Consider the following 21,329-nt stretch of genomic DNA (forward strand, 5'->3'; position numbering starts at 1 on the left):
GTTGACACTGCGCACACACACCCACACACTGAGAGACACGCACACACACACACACACACACACGCACACTGAGAGACACGCACACACCCATGTAGAGGTGTATATGTACAGGGGGAATTTCTCTTTTATTTCTTTTTGGTGGTGGTGCGTGTGCTGCTGCTGCTGCTGGTGGATCCATTCCATTCAGCCGTACAACAGCCGCTTATATAAGCCCGGAACGTAGCACAAAACTCTGAAACATTTGTCTCGATTCCGATGAATCGAATCGGTCTACACACTATGCCCGGAATAGTTTCAGCGATTTGCTGCACAATTCCTCAACTGAACAATATGCTGGCTTTAGGAATCATTTTCGAATTATATAACAATCACAGGGGATTTTCGTTGTTTTTTTTTCTTTCTTTCTTTTATACCCGTTGTTTCAAAGGGGGGGCGTGGGGCTGAATGCTCCCCGGGGAAAGGTGGGTGAAGGCTTTCGAATTGTCGTTACCGTTAGCGTTAGCGTTACCGTTACCGTTACCGCACTGAACAATACACTAACTATTTGCACATATACTTATGTACCTATGAAGTGTACTTATATAGTCGTGCATATAAGGCAGCGTATGTGTGTGTGTGTGTGTGCGTGTGTGTGCGTGTATGGGTGTTCTTCCCAGAGCGCAGCATCAACTGCCGTAACGGTTCGTTCGCGTGTGGGCAGGGACACGGCAGGTTAGGGGGCGTTGTAGGCAGTGCTCGAGAGTTATGCTTGGCTTAGCAGATTTTCTTGGGTTTCTTTCGTTTCGTTTCGTTTCTTTTCTTTTCTTCTGCGCTCTGCTTTGCTCCGCTCCGCTTCCCTTGTCCTTGTCCAACTGCTCCACCTTCACCTCCACCTCCACCCTTTTTCCCTGCAACTAGACTAGCCCGATTGGCAGTTCTCGCATCATACTATATTTATCCCGTTTGCCGTACACATTCCGAGGGATTGGCACTTTGATTTCTTTTCTTCACTTGCGGCTAACTCAAAGACATTTGATGGTGTCCTCTGGGGTGCTTTTCGTTTTCTTTTACTATTTTTTTTTGTGTGGTATTATTTGATTCGATTTGATTTGATTTTTCTTTGTGTGAGTGGTGGACGCGACGACGCAGGATATATACCGTACAATCCTGCTTCTTGCTGATGGCCCCAAAGCACTGACTGTGCCACAATTGCAGATGGCGCTTAACTGGAATACCGACCGACCCGAACCGAATCCGAGTCCGAGTCCGAGCGCACCAGCACGAGTGGGTGGCCGCGAAGTCAGCAGCAGCTGACAAGAGAGAGCAGCGCCCACTGCTCTCTGGCTCTCTTTGCGGCTCTCAGGCTGTTTCGAACTTCCAGGCTGTGCTGCTGCTGCTGTCCAGACTGTTGGCTAACAGTGCGCCAACAGCAGCTGCTGTTTCGAACTCTATTTTGGCTGCCAGTTCGCGTTGAAGTATGAAAAATTGCTTGATGCAGCACACTTAATCACACTGCCCCAGAAGAGCGAGGGAGAGCAAGTCCAAAACTCACTCAAGAGTTTCCCGCCCCAGTCCCTGCCCTGTCCCATCCTGCAGCTTACTTTTGCCTTTCTGTTCGTTTTGGTCTCTTTTGCTTTTGCTTTTGCTTTTGGCTTTGCCTTTGCTTTTACCTTTACTCGCACTTTTACTTTTGCGCTTTTGCCATTTTCCTTTTTGTTTTCTTCCTTCTTTCCTTCGTTCCTTTTTTTATGTGTAGCATTTCGTTACGGCGTTTTGTCTTTGTCTCACTTGGCCTAAATGTGTAATACCCTATAATGTCGTTTAATCCCACTCAGCTCGACTCGGCAGAGGTGACGGCAAAGTCGGCCAGTGGATGGGATCGTAATTACCCACTGGTCCTGGGCTCAGAAGATCGCGACGGATAAGTGGGGCAAGCATGATGAGGCGCCACCTCTGACACTGGCACTACCACTGCCACTGCCCTGCCGCTCTTTAAACTGTTGTGCCAATTAGAAGTAATCCAATATGACACTACCCACGCGCTGACTCGTGCTGGCTCGTTGACTGTTCAACTGTGGCAACTGGGGCAAGCCAAGGCCAGGCCGACCTTCGAGCAGACACTCGACAGCAGCCAGTAGCCACCAGCCAGCAGCCAGCAGCAGCCACTCACTCAATAGTGTTGGAGGTGGAGATGGAGGCAAGGGTTGGACAGTTGATGCCACTGCCACTTGAATTATTAAGTTGGATTTTCTTTTTTGGTAATTAACTTAAGTAGCAGCGACTACAAATCAAAGGGTGCTTCGGGTCCGGCATTAGCCACACCCCAGCCGATCGGGGGAGAAATGGCAGAGCACAACAAACTCGAAGAACAGCAAAACGGAAAGGGGAATCCAGGGAAAATCCCACATAATTCGACTGGGGGAGCAGGCTGGCTCAATTTATGCGCATTCCAATCAATAACTGTGACACATGCAATAAGCAAGGACAACAAGAACCCACCCAGAAGCACCACCAGCAGCAGCAGCAGCAGCACCACCCCCAGCCAGAAGTACCTGCAGCCACAAGGAGAGGAGAGACAGAGTGAAAGTGCTAAGATATGCCGAAGAGGTTGCTTGCCCGGCTCGAGGACGGAGACGGCCACTGCCGTTGCTGGCTTGTGCTTGCTCCTGTGGCATGGATATGAATGTGTCAACTTATGCGGGCTCACAACCCACCCACACAAATGGCGAGCTGTGTGTATGTGTCGGTGTGCTCGTTGAAATTGATAAGAAAGAAAACTTGCGGCTCAGAGTCCTCGAGTGCCTGTGTGCCTGTGTTTTTGTGTGTGTCCAAAAGCCAGCACGACAGAGTGAGCTGCATCAATTAGCCGTTCAGAATGGCAAAGATCTTAGTTATGTGAAAAAACAAACCGCTAGTCTGAAAAAAGCATTAGCTAAAAAAAAAGGTTTTGAAAATTCTTAAATAAAAACTTCTGCCATAGAAAAAAATCCATAATTCAATTAAAATTTGTAATGCAAAATCCTTCACAAAAAGTAGGTTTGGTTCCTTGAGGAAAAAAAAGTTTGATTTTGCCGAGTAGTTGCAGAGTCCCTGCGGTAAAGCCTGCGGCCAGATGACACGGTCACATCACGGCATACCACAGACTCACCACGGACACGGCCCGCCCGTCAACAGTCGTAAGAGCAAACGACAACCGTCGGAGGAGCACGCCACCGCCGAGGAGCAGTCTCGTTGGGCAGGCGGGCAGGCAGGCGTCCGTGTTGCATTCGACATTATTATCGTCACGCCATCTGACAGTTTGGTAAGTTGAACGTCGCATCGCATGGCAGCATCCGCTTCAATTGCGGTCGGCTACAGCTTGCTACACAGCTTCAGTTTCATTTGGAGCATTGGAGCCAAGGTAGCGCCGCAGACTATGCACAGCTTTTCAGATAACCGTTACAAGGGCGCCGCCACCGATGCCGCCGCCGCCTGCATGACCAAACGAAACGAAACGAAACGAGTAGAAACGAAGCCAAGCGAAACTGGGTAACGAAAGGAAGCAGCAAGGATTTTGCGCAGTTGCGAATGCCCTGTGCGTGCTCAGTATTTGCCAGCAGGTTTTGCCACTCTTTTAGAACACGCACCGCGAGGAAGCCAAAGGCGCTGCCAACAGCAGGAGGGAAACAAACGCAGAGCGATGGACGAGAACGTAGCAAAGGAGGGGGCAAAGGCAAAGATGATTTTGTGAATGAAATTTCGCGCAGGCACAAAGGGGCCCACAATGTACTGTACAGGGAGGCAAGGCAGGACAGGACAGCACAGGAAGAACTCGTCGCCCACACTCACGGGACAGTCACGCGGCGAGCGTATGCACAGAGCGCCCAAAAAGAAAATCAAAAGCAAACAATGCCGCCAAAAAATACAATCTATGTACATAAATACATACATACAAACATGTACATATGTAAATACATAGAATGAAACTGAACTCCATTTTTGCTGGAGTTCTTTTTCGTTCTTTCTCTTTTATGATAGCTGCTGTTTGTTTTTGTAGCGGGCGTGGTGTCTGTCTGCTGCCTTCCTGGAATCGCTGGAAGCCAAAAGGGAAACGAAACGAAACTAAACTAATGCACGATGTTTATCGATGATGACGATGACTACGGCAGAGACGACGCAGATTCCGGCACCAGCGCTGACTCAGACGCGATTCGACTTCGATTCAGTTTTGTGCGGCAGCGCCGCTGACGGTTGACCCACGAATGGCGGGTTGAGGGAGGCTGGCCGTCTGATAATCGTCTGTTGCCAGATACCGTTTAAACTCGTGCAATAAAGTCCAGCGGTAAATGTTAATGCACGCTGTTAGGTTTAACATAACCAGTGAAGCAGTGCACTGCTTGATGTATGCGAATGACAATTCGTGGAAAGATTTTTTTTTCTCTTTTAAGCAATTTCTCTCAAAACTATGCAAAGTTTTAGCAGTGTAGCGCACTGGCCATCCGCATGCACACACATTAATACATATTTACACCATACATATTTACATACATACATATGCGTATGTATGTTTATGCAGCACATAAAATGTAAATTCCTTTGAGTGTGTGTGTGCTTGTTTCTGTTGTTGGGCGATAAAGCCATAGATATGGCGTGGGTGCATGAGTGTGGATAATGGCTCGTCGCAAAGTCGAAACGCACACACACACACACATACAGAAAGGACACAGCATTGAATGTCTGCACACGCCCCATCTACAAAATTCACCCACGCACCCATACATGAGCGTCTCACATAATAAGGTGCGATTTGTCTCGCGCATAAAACGAAATTTCCTGCACACAAACCGAAAGAGATATAGAGACGGACCCAGGGAGAGAGTGGCGGGAAGGGGAAGGCAGGGAGGCAGTAGAGCGGGGAATTGGTAGCGTAGCTGTTGGGGCTTGGCCAACAATAGTCGGCTGTGCCAGAGGAGGAACGGAGTAGTGGGAGGAGGATGGGTAGTAGCTTCGATTGCTTTGTTGCTTGTACATGACAGCACAAGCTCTGTGTGACTGTCTGTGACTGTGTGTGAGTGTGACTGTCGTGTGTGCGTGTGTGTGAGGGTGCGTGAATGGTTATGTGGCTGTGAGTGTGTATGTGTGTATGTGTGGCAGGAGGACATCTTTGTAGGTTAAGGCTTATGTCAAAGCAGGAAAATGGGCGACAAAAGGCGTAAGACGAGGCAAACTCGTTTGCCATAATTATTGCTTTTGTTGGTAGCTACCGTCCTTCCAGCCCCTCCATCCCCACATTTCCCCGACCATTCAATCCGAGGCATTATTATTTTAACCGGAAATGTGCGCATATGTGCTGCTGTATTGTGTGTGTGTGTGTGTGTATGGGAGGGTGGGTGTCCGGCGTGCGTGTGTGAAATTTCGTGAACTGCATGAACTTTTCGGCAAAAGGCAGCTCCTTCCTGCCGGCATCAACATTTGGCAAATTTTTATGTGACAATGTCAGCCCCCTCTCTTTCTCTGTCTCTCAGTCCCTTCTTCTTTGTATCTCTTTCTATCTCTCTTTCTCTCTCTCTATCTGCATTCGTGGGGCAGCCCTTAATTTTATGACAAATATTATGCTAAAGACCGAATATGCGCTACACCATAAAAGTCAATCATTTTTCATTCCATCCCTGAAACACCCCCGTCAGCCTCCCTATCCCTCTGCTTCCCTTACTTTCATTCTTTGCCCGGCTTTCCTTCCTTCCTCCTTCCTCCGTCCTGCTGCCTGTCCCCAGCAGTCCTTCACTGCTTTGTGTGTCCGCTGGGGACATTTAATTCGTTTTTTTTTTCTTCCTCTTTTTTTGGCGGTCATTCGTTGTGATTTTTCTTGATATGCGATATCGTTCTTCTTTCTGTGTTGTTGTTGTTGTTGGGTGCGCTCTCTTTTTTTATTGTTTTGCTCTCTCTCTCTCTGTTTCCCTTCCGTCTTCTCTCTATGTATTTGTATGCTCACCAACCCAACCCACCCACGCCACTGTCCAAGCTTTGTTGATATTTGGCGCGGCTTGCTTCAATTTATGTTCTGTTTGCCTTTATTGTCTTTCTCTTTTCTCTTTTTTGGTCCCTCGCTGCTGTTGTTGTAGTTGCTGTTGTTGGGGCGTGGGGCCCATTTCTCCGTTCCTCCTCTTCCGCTCTTCGTTGCTGCCTTCATTTGTATACTCTTCGAGAGGGTATTATTTGCCTTGCTAGAACCTAGCAAACGTCAGCCACGTGCATGAAAATTTCTTTAACGAAAAAAACGAAGAATTAGTTTAAAATATTTAAGGATTGCTTTAAATAGTAATAACAGAATATTGTTTTTTATTTGCCTCTGAATATAGCTGAGTAGGCTTATCTGGAAGGGTATCTCAAGCATCGGCATTGAGATTCTAAGCTTTTATTCCCGTTACATGTTTTTCTTTCATTGGTAAGAACTTCGAGCCCAGCCCGCGGTTTTCTCTCACACACTCTTAATCGCACTCCTCCCCCTGTCTGCCTGCCTGCCTGCCTTCCCTACCACCCCCCAACCTCGATATCAGCATTTGACATTTTTTGTTGAGTGGCCGCCTAATGAGTTTAATGCTTTGTTATCATCGCTGTAATCGGCTTATGTAATATGACAGTGGTATAATTGAATCCATCCGCGAATTATGCCAGTCAAGCTGCATGTACACACATTCACACACACACACACATAAACACACATCGCTTTCGATGTGCAATTGAAAATGTACAATTGAAAATTACCTTCGACTGCCACTGCCGCTGCTAGACTACACCTGGCCCCAGCCAAATTTTGTTGAACGAGAGGGGAAGGCACTTGGCACAAGCCTCCTCCACACATTGTCAATAAAGGAATAACCACTTTCATTTTTCCGCAGCAGCAGCAGCAGCAGCAGAGAGAGAACGAGAAATGGAACTTAACGGAAAAGAAAATTACATCATGCTCGTCTCAATGGGTCGACATAATATTATTTCCTCGGTCTCGGTCTTGGTCTTGGTCTTGGTCTGGGTCCGGGTTGTGCTGCTATATGTAGAGCTAGGGCAGGGCAGGGCAGGGCACCCACTGTGTCCCTCCTGTTAACACTCCTCCGGCATACACTCCAGTCTCCAGTTCACTTCCCCCCTTGTCTGGTAGTCAATTTTTTATTTATTTATTTTATGCCTACGCACATACGCGCACAGGACGTGGGGGTAGAGGACAGGAGCTTGACAGGTGTCGCCGACTGAGTGGCTGCCTGACTGACTGCGGGGCACATGCGGCAGGAGAGGCAGAAGAGGCAGTGGCAGCGAGTGGGGCTGTGGGTGTGGTCCGGACTCCAGATTGGCGGGCCTGCTGTGGGGTCGAGGGTGAAAAATTGTAGCCTATTATTCTTTGTATTGTTTTATGTGGCATTTAGACGCTTATTTTTGTTGTCTTTTAATAGACGAAAACGAAGACGCCGAGTGGAAAATAACAAAGGCAATGTACAATCCGCACCCGCTCCCCCACACGCCTGCTCAGGTTCTAGTATTACCCATCTGATCTGGGAGAAGGGGCTTGGCCTGGCCTGTCCTGGGCTTGGGCCCTGCTGCGAATGTCTGCCGGGCGTTTTATCATCATCCAATCAGTAGATAAATAACACATCAAATGAGGTGCTTAATCGGGTTTGAAGTGATGAAAGTGAAACTGAGCCATAAGTATGCGGTGGGATGTTTGTTCGTCCGTCCTGTCGGTGCTAAGACGGGGCTACGGCCATGCGGATATCTGTCGTCCTGTATTGTCCCGCCAAAGGCGATGTCATTGTCTCTGGAGTAAATCTCGAGTATCAACTGTGTATTTGAATATCATTTACAGCCAACATTGTTCTGCCTGTGTGTGTGTGTGCGTGCCGGCATCCATCCCGGAACGTGTCCTGAAGGCGTGACAGTATAATTCCACTGTAAATTGCCCGCGTAGAGAAGTAATTTGTCAACATTATTTGCATAAATTAGGTAGCCCGCAAAACTGGTAGAACAGTTGATTGAGGAACGATAAACTCACACAAACATAATGTTCGTTCCTCGGTAACTGAGAGAAAAATATAAATTTAAAAAGAGCGCCATAAGATTTCGATATCCTTCGTATTTTTGTAGTATTATTGCAAGACATTCGATACATCGAGACAGGCAAAAATAGCATTCGCTGATACATTTTCCTTGTAAAAGGTGACGAAATTTAACTTGGATTTTGTTTTCATAGCTAATTTCATATAACCTGGCCCAAGAAATAGTTTACCCTCCCAATATTCAAATGGCGGGCACAATCAGAAAATGATCTGGCATCTTTAGTTCTATTCGATTACCACTCGATAGAAATATTCTCCTCTCTCTTGCTGACCTAATCCTCTCTTTGGCATGTAACGGCAAGGTATGGCAAACAGGTAAAAAAAGGACGAGCTTTTTTTAGGCTGCCACCTTTTTCGCACCTGTTGAAAGGATCCCTTATAGTGCATGCGAGAGCGTCTGGCAGGAGAGAATTTCCCTGACCGCTTAGACACAGGAGAGGATTTCCCTGACCGTTTAGACACAGGAGAGGATTTCCCTGAAGAATTTCCATCACGCAAGATTAAAATCGCCGGTGTTATTTACCTGGCGCCACTGGAATTTTTGTGACGTATTTGGCTGTTGTCGACACCCTAGCTTTTGGTACAAATTTCGCAGCATGAAAGCTCCCTTGCTTTGGTAAATGAGTTTTTAAAGCTCTTTTACTTTGCTAAGGGAAAACTAATGAACAACTAAATATAAAATAAAATATGTGTATTCATATTTGACCATAGACAATATATGGTTTATAGAATTTATTTATTTATTGATTTTCAGTTAAGTATTAACTGATAATTATGGAATATGGAATAAGAATAAAAATAAATTCAATATATGTATGTATGTACATATGTACATTCATATGTACAGGAGAGGAGGGGTTCATGCTGGTTCATGCTGGTCGTGATTTGTGGCAATGTGGCTTTTTCCATTTCTAGCCTAGTCTCTAGACCAAAACGAGAAGGGACGTGTGAGACGCTTCTTACGCGTCACAACTTTTATACCCGGCACTCAGTACTACATCTGTACATTAGCGGTTATTTGTCAAATTTTAAATTTTTTCTTCATCTGTCATCTACATCTACAACACTACTCACGCCAACACGCTCCTTTAGCTCGCCACCCTCGCCTAGAGCAACACACTGCAGACTCACGGCAGAGGCAGAGCCAGCGGCCGGCGGTCAGTGTGCGGCGGGACGGAGTGGGTTTGCTGCTCATTCATTTCTTCATTGTGGCTATAATAATGATCCAATAATGCCCCAATTTGGTGATCTGATAGATATGGTCATTCCCTACGGAATGGCGTTTTTAGTTTTCTTCTATCTTCAAAATTTGTAAATTTGGGAGGTTTTCGCCCTTTTGCGGAGGCGGAAGGGGGCGTGGCTCATTTTTGAAATACACTGGTTTCAGTGTGAGCATACTGGAGCAGTCTGGAGCCAAAATTTGGTGGCTCTAGCTCTTATAGTCTCTGAGAACTAGCCGACAAACAAGACGGACAGACGGACAGACGGACGGACGGACGGACGGACAGACAGACATGGCTCAATCGACTCGGCTATTGATGCTGATCAAGAATATATATACTTTATGGGGTCGGAGACGTTTCCTTCTGTGCGTTACATACATTCACTTTGTGCACAAATACAATATACCCTATTTACTCTTCGAGTACCGGGTATAATCACAACGAAATCTTATTGTACATATGTAGAATGTGAAATGTGTTTTTACGATTACAATTCCGTCAACCAGAGCACAGTTTTGCCAAGTGGTTTAAGAATTATGGTCTCATTTCCTATTTAAGCTTGGGTAGTACCTTATTTACACATGACAGGTGGGAGTAAGGCCATAGTGAAAACAAATTTGATTAAAAACTACATAATAACCCTCGAGAAACATATGTACATACATATGTATATAACATGAAACATATGCACTAATTCCAGATTCGTTGTTTTCTTCAATTTTCAAAAAAAAAAACTACTATTTTATTGAACAGCAGTTTTCATTGGTATTTTTCTGGGTTCTAATGTGTACATTTCAGGCTTTCAAAAAAGGTATCACTTGTTCGATTCGAAAGTCTGGAAGGGTCTCAAAAATAGTGGTGAAAATGGTGTGGCGCGGCACACAACCTGTGAAGGTTGGCCACTAGGAGTAGAAAATGAGTGAAAGTATATAAAAATAAAAGAAAAAAATAAAATCAAAGAAATCGGGGATTAGTTAGACGGTTCCTTAGCAAAAGAAAGGAGTAACTACAATGCATAAGCCGGAGTCTGGCCCCGATTATGTTGTAAAGATAGAAGAACTGCCCCCAAACCCCTCCGAGCTTATTATAATATTTACCTATGTTCCCGTTCCCTTTCCCTTTCTGAAAAACATTAGAATTTCCTTTCTCTTCTCTTGCGCGCGCTATTTTTCAAAAATGTTCATGATATCAGTTAACATACATGTGTCTCTACATGTTACATACTGAACACAAACCTCCCTAGCTTCCAGAAGGTTTGATTTAAATGAAAAATTCAAATACATATTTGTTAAATATAAGGCCATAAGGTACACAATCCAATAAAAAAGAATATTTATAGTAAGCCAAAATAGTTCTTCAATCGGAATAAGTTATTGATTTAGTGTTAAAAGTCTTTGCAAGTTAGTAATATTAGAAAGAACATCAAAATCGAGAAATATGATTTAAGACTACGGTATATTTGCAGTATATTTTGAAAATGCAAGGGTATATTTCGGTATATTTTCGAGGGTCTGTCGGTATATTGTATCGATAAATCCGCGGTCACACTGAGGCAAAATCAAAATTCGGAAACCAAACTATTTGTTTTGATTGTACCTTTATTTATCAATAACTAAATGAAAAAGAGTTCTTAAAAACAGATTGGAAAATGATTAATGTATCGTGGAAATTTATATTGCCAGTGCTTAGGGCTCCAGCTAGCTAGTATTTGCAAACCGAACATCAAAATCGAGGAAATCAGGGAAGGCAGCGCTGCCAGCGTCGCTGCCGTCCAGTGACAGCTGGCCTAGCATACAAACAACTGTAAACTGTAAAGTTCGCCAAGCATTAACTAAACGAGAGTAGATTAAATAAATAAAAACCCGATAAAACCCAGAGAACGACCTAAAAAAGCCGCCAAAAAAGTGAACCAAACAACCACCAACATTTGGGCAAAAAGCAATCAAAGCTATCGCCGTGGCAGCAGCAGGCAGACAGAAAAAGAAGGTTTCCTTGTAAAGGCCAATAGAATATCTGGTAAACGAAAGAAGAAACTGCAAATGCATAAATTAACCAAGCGTAACCACATCTGAAAGTGTGTGACAAGTTATAACAATTGAAGAAGCGTGCACAAAGAAAAAACTTGTTGCTGTTCTGCCATATCGAAAACGTTCGTTTCGACCATTTATTGATTTTGTTTTTCCGTTCGATGTTGATATCAGCAGGGGGATCCATCCATCCCATCCCGCCCCCCTCTGATGGCATACTGTACAATTTACCACAAAAACAAATGAAGCCAATAGAGATGTGATTCAAGTAGTATTCTTTTCGTCGCTTATCTCTCGTAATTTATTTATATTGCAGCTATTTATTTGAATAGCAAACCAATTAGCTTGGTATTATAGTTCAGACACCTGAAGAGCAGACGCTAATTGAGTGATTGGCCTGTTAATCGAATTGTTCCTCTTTTGCGTTGATTGATTGCTTAAGTGTGTTACCGTTAGCATATAATTCACGCCTCGAACTGACACACCCACCAGCGCACACAAAATCAATAAATGCAATTCCTTTGGAGCTGCCATTAACCTCCCGCTCATTTCCATTTCAGCTGCAATGACCACCACATCGCCCTTCTGCTTAGAAGCCAAAATATAGAGACGCCTGGAGCGAAGCACATTTGATAATTTTGGAAGGAGGATGGCAGCTGCCTGAAAGCGTCGCAAAATGAAACTGAAAAGCTGGCGGCACAAGCGTAAATAGTTATTTGCATTTAGATAACCAATTGGAGGCGAAATCCAGGCCGACAAACAGCAGCATATGAACGTTTGCGAACCCCTCGAAAAGATAAGTCATATACAAATCATGCTGGGACGCACACAGAAGCTCGTACTGGGCATAACAATACTGATACTAGTCGATATCGTCTGGGTCTCCTCCAGTGAGCTAACCAAGGTACCCCTCCTAAACCATCTGCAGTCTTCATATTGATTTTGATTCGTTTTTTCCATAGTTTCTGTACAAGGAGGCCAAGTTCGATAAGCCCTTCTTCTGCACATATTTCAAAACGTCAATGTTCAGCATTTATCTGCTGGTTATAGGAATTTTGGCGCCATGGAAAGAATCGTGCGAGCGCCAAAATGGAACTTACGCTGTAAGTATTCAAAATTCAATTGTTTATTTCACTACTAAATCCTGTCTCCTGCAGATGATGGAGCAGAACGCCGAGGATGAGAACTACTACACCAATCAGGCTGGCTTGGTAAGCCCAGTGCAAATACAATTAATTACGAAACGTATATAAAACTATGCTCTATCGCAGGGAGATCCTACCTATGTGCCCATCAGATCGGCTCACCTGGCCTCGACGGCCAATGCCAGCGGTAACACACTGTCCGGCACTGAGAGCGATGATTCAAGTGTGCGCAGTGTTCGCTTCAGCAAGATGGCAGAGGTACGGGAAATGTCCGCACATGAGGCCACCGATGCACTGCTGGCACGCCTCTCCTATGCGGCGAGCTTGCGCCTCAGGCGGCAGAAGACCCATCACAAGACAGCCAAGACGGCGTTGCTCTTCTGTCTGCTTTGGTTTGTGGCCAACTACTTCTTTCAGCTGGCCCTGGAAATGGATGAGACTGCTATGATAACACTTGTCAGCTCTACGTCGTCGTTCTTTATCATCTGCATGGCCGCGGTCTTTCCCTCGGCAACAGGTGACAAGTTGACCATCACCAAGGTGATTGCTGTCGGCATGAACATTGGAGGAGTTGTGGCCATAACAATGAACGATCTGCACGACACAAAGATGACAAGGGGTGTCCTCTTGGCCCTGTTCAGCGCCTTCTTCTACGCCTCGTACCTGGTGTTCGTCAAACGAAAAAGTGATACTGAGGAAAAGGTCGATATACCTTTGTTTTTCGGTAAGCCCATGCCAACTTCAAATAAACTCTGTTATCTGTTATCTCCTCCTTAACTGGTATCGTTCTTGTAGGGTTCGTTGGCCTCTGGAACCTCATGCTGTTGTGGCCGATTTTCTTCATTTTGCATTTCACCAAGATCGAAACCTTTGAAGTGCCCAATCAGGGGCAATTTGCGCTGCTATTTCTGAACGGATTAATAGGAACCGTGCTCGCGGAGGCACTCTGGCTGTGGGGCTGCTTTCTCACCTCCTCGCTGATTGGCACTCTGGCCATGTCGCTGCAGATTCCCTTGGCCATTGTATTCGATGTAATGCTGAAGCATGAGCCGTATTCGCGCACGTTTTATATGGGTTCAATACCCATATTTCTGGCCCTGACACTCGTTGCGCTGCTGATGCGTAATGATGATACCGATCCGCTTACGAAATTGTTCAAAATTGTATATAGAAAAGTCTGTCGTTGCCATAAGCCGAACATTGTTAGGTGAGTCCTCCGAGCAGCATTTTAAAGGTCGCCACCTTAACTGTACTTGTGTCCTTACAGAGTCAATGACGATGAGCAGCAGGAGTCGCTGATTAGCAACAGCGATTAAAGCGACGGTGGATGGAGGCTTTTTTGGAAAAATAGCTGTCCTGCATACATGGAATGTTGCTCATTGTAATGCAATCTAAAACTTGGCTGTTCACGAGTTCGTTTCGAATCGTTCTTTAATCTATAGGGACAACATGATGCACAACGTATTCTCCTATCTCACCTATCTATTGCGTTATTCTCGCTTGTGCATTTTCTGTTGGATATTATGTTGCAATTTTACGTACAACTATTTATTACCATGTATCTTACAAGTGTATTCTCTGTAAATAGCTTTAGCTCTTAGCTTTAGTGTTATTCTATGTGATAGTCCAGAATGTTTTGCTGAACCCATCTATAATTTATTGTATTCAGCTGATATTCCCTACTGCGCTTGGCTGTATAATTGTTGACTTTTCCGATAAAAAAGCGTATTAGCATTATGTACACATTCTTCTACAGTAAGCTTATAAAAACCCGAAAAGAAAATTATGTGAAATTATGCCTATTATAAATATACATACCTTCATGATACCTATATGTACATGCGACTTATATGGTTTACATTCATATATATTTAAAATATGCGCCTCCTGTCTGGGATTGTTTGCACACAATTTTGATTCCAGGACATTAAGGATAATGCCATTATAACGTTATTTGTGAATAAAGTCGGTATATCGGTATTATTTCGGAGTGTTACGGTATATTAATCAGTTTCCGGAATTTACAGTATCTGAAAAAACCAATGCTCTTTTGGTTCATTCTGGATATAATAATGTTTCGATAAAATGGTAAATTGTTCTTTTTCATTCTTTATGGTTCTCCATATGCCTTATTCTAATATATAATACAAGTATTGGAAGAATACAAAATACATTTTTCCCAACGTAAATATACGGTATGTTTAGAAAACGGAAAGGTATTTTTTGGTATATTTTTGAGGGTCAGACGAGGGTCACACTGCTGCTATATATGACAAGTAAGATAAAAAAAATAAATAAGTAGAATTTTGCGAATGATTTTTACCGAAACCTGTTCCCCGAAAGATGATAGCAATGGACGAGCAGCGCAGCGACAAAATCTATGGCGGATGCGAGGGTCCGGACGCCATGTATGTCAAGCTAATTTCCTCGGACGGCCATGAATTTATTGTGAAACGGGAACACGCTCTCACCTCTGGCACTATCAAGGCGATGTTATCCGGCCCAGGACAATTTGCCGAGAACGAGGCTAATGAAGTGCACTTTCGGGAGATTCCGTAAGTTCAATCTAAGCTGCAATTTCCGCTTCAACTGCGGGTTATCTGGGGCCGCATAACCCACTCTGACCTATTGACCGGCGGCGACTTTGCACAATACATACACACTTAAGTACATATGTATAAACATGCATGCATGTATGTACATAAGTCGTAAAACACACTGCGCTTGAAAAAATGCATAATGTATTCAAGCTCATATATTTTCACAAGATTTGATGACATTTGTGATGCTGGGATTACCATTGATCTATACAATTAACGTTTGTGCCGATTAAACCACCGACTGTGCTGATGTCCATGTTGCTTCTTTTCAGGTCGCACGTCTTACAAAAGGTCTGCATGTACTTCACTTACAAAGTACGCTACACCAATAGTTCCACTGAAATACCCGAGTTTCCAATTGCACCAGAGATCGCATTAGAACTTTTGATGGCGGCTAACTTCCTAGACTGCTAAATTATTGGTTAACTTTATATACTTTATTATCAATTAAACAAGGGGAAAGCAAACTTGAATAAAGCCTAATTTTTGCCTGTGTTAATTTGTAACGAATCAAGATGATTGTCTCTGTAGGCGAGAAGAAAAATAAAATTCTGTTAATTTCCTAGACGACAATAATGTGTGTTTCAAAATAATGATTTTATTGAACTCAAGAAACATTCACGGGCAATAAGACTCATTTGGTATGCTTGGACTTGGCTTTGGAGGCGTCCTTGTTGCTTAGCATTGCGAAACGCATTTGCTGGACCAACCACTGGACACCTTCGCCGAGGCCCTCGCCGGATATGGCATTGCTGGAGCAGATGTGCCAGGGTTTCTCCTTGATGTTCTCCAAACTGAGTGCTAAAATGCTATAAATGTTATTGACACCTATTGTTATATGTAGGTTCTGCTGGGAGCACCTGCTGCTATTTTGACGCTGGATAGGGAGTCCTCTGCGTCCGATTTGTTGCCATAAAAGAGGATGGGAACAATTCGATTGCACAAATGGGGATGCTGTAGCACCAGGTCCAACTCATCTTTGACCACAACTAAAATTGATGGGATAGCTGAGCAACTGGCGGTGGTGGAATCAATGCGAATTCATGGACAGTTACCGAATCTCATGCGATCACTGGAGTCAATAACGTATATTATTCCCTGGCAATTCTTAAACTGATGCTCCCAAAGGTTTCTGTAGCGTGTGGCACCCGACATATCGATCGCCTTGATGCTAACTCCTGCCATGCCTGTTCAAGAACAATAGATATTGTTGGATGAAACGCCATGTGTTGGACATGGAAGTATCGCACTGGAAGACAAAACTTACTGTAAAACTGCTCCACCATGAATCCCACTGTGGGCACCATAATGGCCGACTGGTCACCCGGCTTCTTAAAGTGGTTGATTATCGTCGACTTGCCACTGTTGTTCAGGCCCAGCACTAGGATCGTCATTTTGTCTTTTTTGATCTTAATCAAATCGGCCAAATTGTGCAACATTCCCATTTTTTCTGTTTTACTGGCATCCGCCGCAAATTGTTTATACGCTTCACGGCGATGGTGACGGTTCTGACATGTTTGGCCCTGCAAAGAACTTTGGATTGCCATGGCAACAATATCCTCAGTGTGAAGGCATCGATTTATTGAAAGTTTCGGTTGCCTTCAACTTTAGCACCTACTACTACTACTACCATGCCTATCGCCAGAGCAGTTTCAAGTTCACCTCCTGCCTGACTTTGGACAACGCTCCCACGCTCTCAGCCACCCACAGCCAACCCGCAAATGGGATAGGGCAGATTTAACACCGCTTGAGTATGGTTTGTACATGCAGATTATGAAGCTATTTCTTTGCAGACTATTTTCTGCGCTCAATCTGAATCATAATTTATATAAAACATGAATTACGTTTAGACAGAATCCAAGGTTTATTGTAGAATTCATCTTAAAAAAACATTGTTACGATTAGAGCTTCTACTGTTTCTTGCTGTTCAGAATGATGCCATCGTATTTCTGCTGGAACCATTTCATGGCATCCTCCTTTGTCAGGCGGTGAGGGAAGCCCACAGTGCCGGACTTGCGCTTCCTGTGGTTCACATTGTAGCCTGCAACGTAAAAAGCAAAACGCTAGTAACAGGCAAACAAGGTTTTGGACACAAGATTTAAGTAATGTGGAAATTGCACCGTGTGGATTCGCATTAGGGCAGATCCCTTTGAGCACATCTTCATTTCTTTGCGCACATTTACTGAGTATCAATGCCTAGTCTGGCAGAGATACCTAATTAAGTGCACATTCGCTTGAGGGCGAGACCTTTCTCTTGCTTACCTGGACGGCCCAGTACGACGTAGAAGTCCAGACCATAGATGCCGATAGAGGGATCGTACTTGATACCCAAATCGATGTGTTCCTGGATTCCGAAACCGAAGTTGCCGGTGGAGGAGAAGTTGTCGCGTCTCAGCTCGTACTCGCGCACCTTCAGACCACGCTCCAAAATCTCTTCAGCCTTGGCACCGCGCACGGTGCAGTGGACAGCGATCTTCTCATTACGACGAATGCCAAAGGAACGCACTGTGTAGCGGGCCTTGGAGAACACTGGCTGCTGACCAGTCAGCTGCTCCAGCACCTTTATTTGAAGACAGTTTTTAGTTTACTTCAACTGACAACAGTCTTTGTATACACAAATTAATAGTTACCTTAGCGGCACGGGTCAGCCTATCACCGGATTCACCAACGCAGATGTTCAAGCACAGCTTCCTGATGTGCAGATCCCGCATCGGGTTCTTCGCCGGGTCGCGCTTAATTTTAGGTTCCTTCTTAGCAACGGCCTGCAAACAATCAATGAATTCTGTTACTTGGGAGCCATATTCGCGTTAAATATAACTTCGGGTGGCACATCACAGGCGTCCACATAGTCTTGACAGTTCTACTTTTCACAAATATTATTAAATAATGGCCGATGGGGCGCAATTTATACGCCACCAAAAATTTGTATAAACCTACCGCCATTATGGTATGTAGGAAAGAAAGGAAAGAAGCGTGTTACAGTTCAGTGTCATCTAGAGACACACGATAGGTGCAAAACCATCGATATTACAATCGATTAGATCGTGGGGTCTTATCGATGTTTTTCCACAGCAATTTGTTAAAAATTTCGATCGATTTGACGACCTTGGTCACAGTTTTGGGCGTATTTAACAAAAACAATTAATTAAGTTCTTAACAATAATATGCAATGAGTGGAAGTGTAATATTTTCAGAAAATGTATTTACAATCAGAGTACCTCTATTATTTTTGGGAGTACCATACAATACTATCGATACAAGTGCTCAAGCTTTGTAGCCCTGGAAAACTATCATTTACAATATAGATTTGATTGACACACAAAATATATCGATATATTAAAATAAACAACACCAACGTAAAAAAAAAAATGCTCAACGCGAAAATTGGTAAAGTTGGCAAAGTGTTGGTATGTGGCATGAAAGGCGTGGGGAAGACAACAGTTATTGAGCAGTTGGTGTATGGGAACCTAAATGCGGACACAGTGAGTAAACCAAAGGAGATTTATCCCCGCTTAAGTGGGGCAGTAGCTGGTTTTCCAATAGCTCCACGACGAGGGCTGCATACAAACAATTCACAACACAAACAAACGTACACAAAAACATCTTCACGAATTGCCCAGTGGGCCACTTTTGGTAAGCAGAACTGGCGCTGTGGGATGATCCAAACGCAATGTTACGGTGCCCAAATTAACAACTCATGCAGAAACCATGAAAGGCGTTGGTTGCTTAAAACAGCAGGACGGTGATCATGGAAGTCGATATCCGCTAAGGAGAGTGTATCAACTTCCCTGCCGAAGCAACCAGCCCTTAAAATGGAGATCCAGTTCAGTATCAACAGTTCAGCCACAAATAAACATATTATTTTGTTGTGTAAAAGTAAAGTAAAAATAATTTGAAAATTTAAACACCAAAAAAAGCAGAATGGCAAATCGAAGTTTCTTTGATAAATTTTTCATCGACGATCCAATAAGCCGAGCTCTCAGCTATACAGGTGCACTCGTTCTACGCGCGACTGGACTACGCCCTAAGAAGATTATGAGGCCCCTCCAGGAGATGGTAGAGCCGGTGGTGCCGCTGGCCAGCGGGTTGCTGAGCTGTCGGCCGCCTCGACCTTGCTCATGCTTGGTGTCGTATACCAAACAAGGAGAAGATGGCCAAGAAGTATGCGGAATGGGCCATACAGCTTAACTTTGTCAACTCCTGTGCCATGACGCTAATTCCGACAGCAATGAATCCCGCAATGACGGGCAACCTACTGATATCCGGATCGTTCCTATTTTGCGGATCGATGTACAGCCGTGCTCTAGCCGGAGAGTGCCGTGTGAGATCCACTGGCAAGACTGGACTTGTATTCATTAGTGCCAGCTGGATTTTACTGTTTTCTTTTTTTTGGTATTTAATCGCTTCTTCAGTTTTTTCTTGTTTAAAAATTTTTGTTTTCTTGGAACTTAATTTTGTTTAAAAATACTTTTTTCCGGGAGCGATGTTATCCGGTTGAGCTCCCGGAACGTTATGGATTTTGCTGTTCATTTAGACTACGAACACCAAGTAATTCATTTGGCTGGAGTCAAACAGCATACTTATTACTAGTAGACATGGCACAAACAGAATTTCAAACAAAAATGGAAATTTTCAGACAGAAAGTTACAAAATTTGCACAAAAAATGAAACGACGAGGTCTCGTCGACAACATTTCTTCCCTAACAATGCTGTCAATAAGTGCGAGTGAGAGGGCTCTGCGCTGTAAGTGTGAGTGAAACGACAATGGCGTGTGTTGATTAACCCTTTGATGGCATGGGGTTTAAAATGGCCCATTGCAGGAAACGGAGTTTTCTTTTTATTTTTGATTTTTAATAATTTACTTCTTAAAAGTAGTCGTTACTTTGGATTTTTAATACATATTAGTTTTCTTAGGCTCTTAATTCTAAAATAAATTGCAACTTTCTTGCTGCAAAAAATAAAATATATTGTGCGTAGGGAAGTTGTGCGTTAATATATGCGAACGAAACATTTGTCAGCGCCCAACCTTCCGCGTGACAAAAACAAACCCTGAACTCTAAGAAAATAAAACGAACGAAGACGGGCAGCTGATGCGACCTCCTTATATAATTGCTTCAGGGGTCGCAACACCCACACGCACACATCAGCACGAGCTTGTGCACGATCACGATTACGATCACGATTACGAACATGCATACGAACCAGTGCACCGGTATAGCTGAGAGCCCGGCCTATCGGATTCTAGAAGACAAATTTATCAAAGAAATTTCCCGTTGCCATTCTGCCCCGCTGGAGACATAAACATGTTGCCTTTTAATTTGCTTTTAAACAATACTTATTTTTACTTCAGGAACTACATCCTACCATTGAAGACATCTATGTGGCTAGTGTCGACACGGGTCGTGGGGCTCGGGAGACGTTACGCATCTACGACACGGCTGGACTGCAAGGCGAGCAGGCGGCCCAATTGCCTCGCCACTACTTACAGTTCCCCGATGCATTCGTATTGGTCTACGATCCCATCGATCCACGAAGCTTAGATATGCTGGCGGACATCAAGACAGACATTGATAAGCATAAGGAAAAGAAGGAAATCCCAGTTATTGTACTGGCCAATGTGAGGGCCCGGGCTAAAAGGGACACGCCACCAGCAATGCCCAATCCCGTCGAAAAGATTATGGATAGGGCAAACATCTGGTGCCAACGGGAGCGCATCAAACACTACACAGTCAATGGCATGGAACGACCGTCATTGTACGAGCCATTCACGTCTCTGTGTGCTCGCCTTCATCCAGCACCGACGAAAAGCACGTTCCCGCAACTGCGGCAGGTCATGCAGAATCGACAAAAGAGCGAGGCGTAACCGTAGCCTTCATCTATATTTAGCCTAAGTCCGCGGACTTCCAACTAATGGGTATGGGGGTACTATTTATGTCTTTATTTATCTACTCTACTGTTTACTTGTCTTGTATTCACTGTCGTGCTTTAATGTGGGCCCAAGCCCTGCCTAGATGTTCTAATATTTGTGTTTTGTGAGTGTCCAATTAAATATTTAGTATTTATTACAAAGATCCCAAGTAAAAATTAATGTGGGATGAACCAAACGTAATGTTACGTTGCCCAAATTAACAACTCATGCAGAAACCATGAAAGGCGTTGGTTGCTTAAACAGCAAGACGGTGATCCTGGAATTCCAAATCCGCTAGGGAGTGTGTAACAACTCACCTGCCGAAGCAACTAGCCCTTAAAATGGATGGCGCTTAAGTACATT

General features: G+C 44.1%; 5 protein-coding genes across 6 annotated transcripts; 3 read left to right on the forward strand and 2 right to left on the reverse strand.

Annotated features, from left to right (window-relative positions):
- The first annotated feature begins 11,128 nt into the window (after positions 1 to 11,128).
- Positions 11,129 to 13,786, forward strand: LOC117891074 (solute carrier family 35 member F5). The gene is made up of 7 exons (XM_034796251.1): positions 11,129 to 11,302; positions 11,874 to 12,217; positions 12,276 to 12,416; positions 12,471 to 12,524; positions 12,585 to 13,182; positions 13,254 to 13,665; positions 13,726 to 13,786. The coding sequence occupies exons 2-7, from the start codon at positions 12,083 to 12,085 to the stop codon at positions 13,772 to 13,774; spliced, it is 1,389 nt and encodes a 462-aa protein (XP_034652142.1). The 5' UTR covers positions 11,129 to 11,302; positions 11,874 to 12,082; the 3' UTR covers positions 13,775 to 13,786.
- Positions 13,787 to 14,715: 929 nt separating this feature from the next.
- Positions 14,716 to 15,625, forward strand: LOC117890914 (elongin-C). 2 transcript variants are annotated; one of them, XM_034796030.1, is made up of 3 exons: positions 14,716 to 14,734; positions 14,802 to 15,013; positions 15,331 to 15,625. In XM_034796030.1, the coding sequence occupies exons 2-3, from the start codon at positions 14,802 to 14,804 to the stop codon at positions 15,470 to 15,472; spliced, it is 354 nt and encodes a 117-aa protein (XP_034651921.1). In that variant the 5' UTR covers positions 14,716 to 14,734; the 3' UTR covers positions 15,473 to 15,625. The 2 variants fall into 2 exon arrangements, with proteins under 2 accessions (XP_034651921.1, XP_034651920.1); XM_034796029.1 differs by lacking the exon at positions 14,716 to 14,734 and having other exon boundaries at positions 14,745 to 15,013.
- A 3-nt stretch (positions 15,626 to 15,628) lies between these two features.
- On the reverse strand, positions 15,629 to 16,727 carry LOC117890912 (ADP-ribosylation factor-like protein 6). Its single transcript, XM_034796027.1, has 4 exons — positions 16,326 to 16,727; positions 16,114 to 16,245; positions 15,919 to 16,047; positions 15,629 to 15,859 (listed from the first exon to the last, which is right to left on the reverse strand). The coding sequence occupies exons 1-4, from the start codon at positions 16,603 to 16,605 to the stop codon at positions 15,693 to 15,695; spliced, it is 708 nt and encodes a 235-aa protein (XP_034651918.1). The 5' UTR covers positions 16,606 to 16,727; the 3' UTR covers positions 15,629 to 15,692.
- A 171-nt stretch (positions 16,728 to 16,898) lies between these two features.
- Positions 16,899 to 18,106, reverse strand: LOC117890913 (60S ribosomal protein L11). Its single transcript, XM_034796028.1, has 4 exons — positions 17,996 to 18,106; positions 17,689 to 17,820; positions 17,321 to 17,618; positions 16,899 to 17,099 (listed from the first exon to the last, which is right to left on the reverse strand). Exons 1-4 carry the CDS (start codon positions 17,999 to 18,001, stop codon positions 16,969 to 16,971), a joined length of 567 nt encoding a protein of 188 aa, XP_034651919.1. The 5' UTR covers positions 18,002 to 18,106; the 3' UTR covers positions 16,899 to 16,968.
- A 278-nt stretch (positions 18,107 to 18,384) lies between these two features.
- LOC117890639 (NF-kappa-B inhibitor-interacting Ras-like protein) lies at positions 18,385 to 21,129 on the forward strand. Its single transcript, XM_034795590.1, has 2 exons — positions 18,385 to 18,540; positions 20,409 to 21,129. The coding sequence occupies exons 1-2, from the start codon at positions 18,427 to 18,429 to the stop codon at positions 20,919 to 20,921; spliced, it is 627 nt and encodes a 208-aa protein (XP_034651481.1). The 5' UTR covers positions 18,385 to 18,426; the 3' UTR covers positions 20,922 to 21,129.
- The last annotated feature ends 200 nt before the right edge of the window (positions 21,130 to 21,329 follow it).

This window comes from Drosophila subobscura, chromosome E (genome assembly GCF_008121235.1).
Source record: "Drosophila subobscura isolate 14011-0131.10 chromosome E, UCBerk_Dsub_1.0, whole genome shotgun sequence".
Taxonomy (NCBI): Eukaryota; Metazoa; Arthropoda; class Insecta; order Diptera; family Drosophilidae; genus Drosophila; species Drosophila subobscura.